At 49.5% G+C, this 5,415-nt stretch overlaps 1 protein-coding gene across 1 annotated transcript in view; it reads right to left on the bottom strand.

Moving 5' to 3' along the window:
* LOC113207342 (aquaporin AQPAn.G) overlaps positions 1-5,385 on the bottom strand; it is a gene marked incomplete in the record, with an annotated part of 38,579 nt that extends 33,194 nt beyond the window's left edge. The window contains 1 exon segment of the mRNA XM_052277673.1: positions 5,171-5,385. Coding sequence (XP_052133633.1) covers positions 5,171-5,180 — 10 coding nt within the window.
* Positions 5,386-5,415: the final 30 nt, after the last annotated feature.

Here is a 5,415-nt window from a genome sequence, read left to right as displayed (position 1 = left end):
CAGTTTTGTATCCTTAAACGCCGGTATGAACAAACCCCCCCCCCCCCCCACACACACACACGCGTGCTCGCAAACGGCTCGGAACTCACACAAACACACGCGTGTGGATCCGCAGAAGGGACGGTACACAAAAGGGGGATAGAGGGGGGGGGGGAACCCCAGCTCCCCAGCAGCATGCCCGGTCCGGGCAAAATAACAAGTTTGGTTATTTGAGTGCGACGGCCTCTGCTGACGTGTAGCGGTACATATTCGCTCACCGTCACTCTGACCTTAAAAAGGGACACCGAACGGCGCGGCCGCTTGTAAAGGATCATGATGGGCGAGAGGAGTGAAGGCGGGGTGACCCCCCCCCCCCTCCCCCGCCACACGCGCGCCGACGATCCTTTTATCGGTCCCAATCCTTCGCCCCGCCCCGCCCCGCCCCGCCCCGCCGATCTGCTAATAGGTGTCGCGGCGTTACTCGCACGAGGCGCAGCGCGGCGCAGCGCGGCGCAGGGCCGCCGCCACGCCAACATATCAGGGCTGCCTGCTTTTGTCTCGCGCGGCCCGACTATTTCGCAGCGCCCCGACAGCGGACTACACTGCGAGGATTAGACCGCCAAAGGGGTCGGCCAGCTCGTTTTAGCTTTATTTGCCCGCGCTCAACTCGCGCCCGACTCGTGTCCAACCCGCGAAAACTCGCGTTAAAATCGCGCAAAACTCTCAAAAAATTGATTCCAACTCGCCTCTTACTCGCGGCAACTCGGCAACTCGTTCCTTGTATTTTGGTAGCGGGGTACCCCTCGGATTAGACTCGCTAAAGTTGCGGGAGGCCGCAAGAAGACAGTAGTAGCGTCTTCTTCGGTCTTCCTAGGGGCCGTGCGGTGCGGTGCGGCGCGTGTCGTCGTGTCTTGCACCCGGAGATTTGTGTGTCATTGTGCCCACGGTGGTGGCCGAGAATTGCTGACTGCAAGGCAATTTTCTTATCAAACAATTAAGACTGGAAAAGGGCAAAGAGTAGCTTATTGTAGGAATTCGTTGAAATAAATGAGCAGGGTGAAATGATTCACTTCTGAAGGTCAAATAATTTACGATAGCGCCTTAGAAGAACGCACTATAGTAGTTGAATAATTCATTAGGCCTATGAGTCGTTTTAATGCTGCGCTGACAAATCTTCTGACCCCCCCCCCCTTTTTTCGGAACTCACATAGTGAGTCTGCAATGGGTGTAGCACGCGCGCCCCTTACCGAGAGAGTTAATAAATACACACACACACACACACACACAGAGACAGATTCCGAGACACTGACGCTCTAAATTTGTGGCGGTCGCGCTCGCGCATGCGATGGATCGCTCCTCGTGGCTATGAGGGCCGCTCGCTCGCGGGGCCCGGGACTCACGACCCGCCGTCGCGCCCCGCCGCCCTTTCGCGAGGCGCGCGCTCTCGTCGCGGGAGGAGCGGAGGAGTAACGCCCCAGGGACTCGATTAAAAGGAGGCCGACGAGAGCGGCGAGTGCAAACATCCGAGGCATCTGCTGCACACCATGAGCACCTCGAGCCCCCCGACCATCTACATCATCAACTTTAGCAATTTCCAATAAATAAATTGATCACAGATTGTGGTTTGCAAGTATTTTACAATGAAGGAGTTCTGGCAACGGCAGCACAAGTTCATGCATACAGTTCATGAAAAATTATCGTCCCGCTCAGAAGAGTCACAAACATTTCTTCCCTCACAATCAGCCTAGTAAAAGTGAAAAAGATCTACGGTTTTTAACAGCAGGGCAGAGTCCTTGTTGTGTATGCACTCTGGAAACCCAAGTGTGTACATGTATGCGTTATTTGCTGAATACCTACATGTATGCAGCATACTGCGTACATGATCATGTATGTAGCAAATAGTATGTACATGACCATGACCATGTGTGCAGCAAATACTGCATACATGGCCAAGTACACACTTCGGCATATAGCTTTTAGCATAGAGCGCTACGTGTGAACATGTGATGTACATGTGATCATGTACGCAAGTATTTTCTGCATACATGCAGGTATTCAGCTAATAACGCATACATGTACGTAGCCTACACACTTGAGTTTACAGAGCACACAATGCATACACATGCTTCTGTAAGGCTTAAGCCCACAATGTACTACGCTCCGCTTTGCTTTCGGTCCTCCCCCTCCCGACTTCTGGCAAATATATGCGGTGAGCTGAGCTGAGGGGGCCTAGATAAGCGGCAGGAGGAGAGGGAACAGGATCAGGTCGTTAATCGTAAGCGGCCATAGAAGACAAACATCATCGCCGGGTGCCGACAGGAGCTCAAGTCTTATGGACATCCTGAAGTGCTCAACTAGCAATTGGAAAACTTGCATACAAGTGATGAAAATGATAGCAAGTAAAGTCCCCAATAATTAGTGTTTACCAACCATACTGCTCGGTACACGTTTGATAAACGGACGTTGCATACGGAGGTTGGTTCATACAGTGGTTATCAGAAGTAGGACCGCACCCCCCAAAAAAGTAAAAAACAAAAAGGAATCTCGAGCATTTTCGTTGGCTGCACTGGGGAATCTGGCACGCGAGCAGAACACATGTAAACGAGCGTTGGACAGGAGCTGCGGTTATCAGTTTGATTGACAGGTCATTATCGACTACAAAGTCGGCCGCCGGCGCAAACTCGAAGGGAGGGACAGAAAAAAAGCACGACGGAGTCACTAACCCGATGACAGGTAGTAGAGCACTTGGTCGCCATGGCGCAGAGTGGCAGCCCGACACAGTTTTTCTACCAAGTGCATACGGCTTTATCCGTCTCCGGCGGTTGAAATTAATTGGTGTAAGAGATTTCGCTACCGGTATCGTCTCATGTTTCGTGGTTAACCCGCACCACATCTCGACGACTATCATATTTGACAGCAAAACCAAACTGCGCGACTCGTAAAGGATATAATGATGGGTCTGCAACAGGACTTCGGTCGGCAGCGTTCAGTAAATGCGAAGATTGTGGGGGCGGGGAAAACCCACTGGGCGCGAGCGGGCCACAGTCCGCGGTGCGTTTCTGTTAAAAGCGACGATTCCCCATTCGCGTCGCGTGCGTGGCCTCCGGTGGCCCCTTGTCTTGTTTGCCCGATCAAAATCATTTAGCTATTTATCGCATAAACTCCAGCCGATTTAAAATGTAAAACATTTGCAAAAAAAATATTGTCTTTACCCGCTCGATGACGATTGACAGCACTAACTCTGGGCCTAGCTCTGTACTTAATTCAACTAATTAATTTTGGAATGTGGGCAAGCGCTTGTTACAAACGTGTCGAATAAGCGACAGTTTTGTATCCTTAAACGCCGGTATGAACAAATTTGTTCATCGTCGAAATTGAAGTCCACAAAGTCAACAAATTTGTTCATACTGGCGTAATATAAAATGCGTAAGCTGAGCATGTTTACAGATTTCAGTAAGCTATGAATCAAATAGTCCATAAGATTTTTGTGTGTTTATCCTTCCATTTAAAACTAAGCTGCTCATTGCTTCCTAAGATCTCAGAGGCATCTAGCCGCATCTAGCACTGTTCGTACTAATTTTCTACCGACTAAAGTTTAAAAAATAAAATTTGTAAACACTTAAATAAAATACATATAAGCAACAGTGTGTTTATTTTACCAGTTGTCTGCGGATGGCATGATAGTGCGCGTAAGCCGATCTAAATTTAACACGGGACGCACTCTGGTGCGATCACGTTCACCTCCACTCTCTGGCGTTTGATTCCAAAACATTGTATAACTCAACTTACCCACTACGCAGTTGCAAACAACTGTACAATACTCTCTGCGGCTTTTTCCTTCCCGTTTACGACTCCGTCGCCTATTTCCTTTTATCGTCCTGGTTCAATACTTGATGATGATCCCGTCCCAATCACACCGCACGGGCAATTAACCGCGTTCCACCGTATGCGGGTGTGAGGGAGGGGGCTGGGGGAGAGGGAGAGAGAGGGAGAGAGAGGGAGAGGGGGGGGTGACGGGTGAGGGGGAGAATGCATGCTCCTCTCGGCGCCGCCGGGGCGGGTTATCACCACGTATCAGAAGCCAGGGGGCTTTAGGCTGGCAGTAGCGAGGTGAGATCGGCGAGTCACGAGGACCGAGGGGAACTTTACGCTTGCTTACTACAAACCTCAAGGGCTCCCCTACTCCGCTTTAATAGTGCATACTTGTACACTAGGTTAATCATATTAAAAGATCTTGTAGGCTGAACCGAACTTTTGGTTCAGTCCACACTGAAAACTGCGTAATGACGCTTGTCGATCACTAGATGATGACGATGACTCCATGCGTAATTCAGTTCTTGTGGAATATTCTAAGACAGCCCCCAAATTTAATTTACGATGTCACCCATCGGATTCCCCGTAAAGTTTCTCCGATAAAACGAGTTTATATTGGTTCCCAGCTCAATTAACAAAACTGAAAAGGACATTAGCCTCAAAATGTTCCTAGCAAGCAAACTATAGGTCAGAACCGGTCAGAACCGTATCACACATGGATCGTTTAATCGGAAATTTGACGAGAAATCCGATAATGCAATCGAAATTTTAAGTAAAGGGCTCGCTCGCAGACAATATTTCACAAGAACCGAAATACGTGCGGCGGCGTCATCGCCCAGTGGTCATTACGCAGTTTCCAGTGGCACGTTTATGTTATTTTTTCGACTATTTATTGGTATATCTGATGCTCTATCGATTTTGGAAAACACATTTTCGTTCATTTGCCGGCATTGAAAACTGATGGCTGTTGCCCGAACATCACAGTGGCTTAGCTGAGGCCACCTCGACATTTTTACTTGTTTTTTTTTTTACGCTTAGTAATATGTCCCCGAAAAATTCAGTAAAGTTGTTCGTACTTTGTGGCTTTTACTTTCGTTTATCTTTTAAAACTAGTAACTGGAAACTACTGTTGTATCAGTGTGCATTCGTAACTGATACAACAACTACTCTAGTAAAAAAGATGTTGTGTTGACTCAATGTCTAAGATTTTTCGAATAAGTGGGTCAAATTGCGTCTCTGGGCGTATGTACACCATTTCCCCGAAAGGCGATGATGGCTTTTTTAGCGACATGGTATCGCCCAATAAAATCCATCCTGACAAAACGACGGCAGTGATGATGTATTTTCTCCCTCGACACGCGTGATGCAAATCACTCACCTTTGCTCATGGCGACGTTTTTGATGAGACTGAAGAGACGGTGGTTGGAGCTGAGCAGAGAGGGTGGCTGCGGCGGCCAGGAAGCGGCTGGAAGCGCGGCTGAGTCGGGGTCGCGTCTGCTGCCCTCGCCGGGTCTGGTCCGGTCTGGCTCGTCTCCTTGCACTCCTCACTCACGCACTCGCTCGGGCAGGACTGCGCGGGACCCAACCCGACCCGAGCCCGCCCCGCCAACCCATCTGAGCGCG

This window comes from Frankliniella occidentalis, unplaced genomic scaffold, assembly GCF_000697945.3.
Source record: "Frankliniella occidentalis isolate FOCC.00 unplaced genomic scaffold, Focc_3.1 Scaffold11, whole genome shotgun sequence".
NCBI lineage: Eukaryota > Metazoa > Arthropoda > Insecta > Thysanoptera > Thripidae > Frankliniella > Frankliniella occidentalis.
This window is presented reverse-complemented; position numbering and strand designations above follow the sequence as displayed.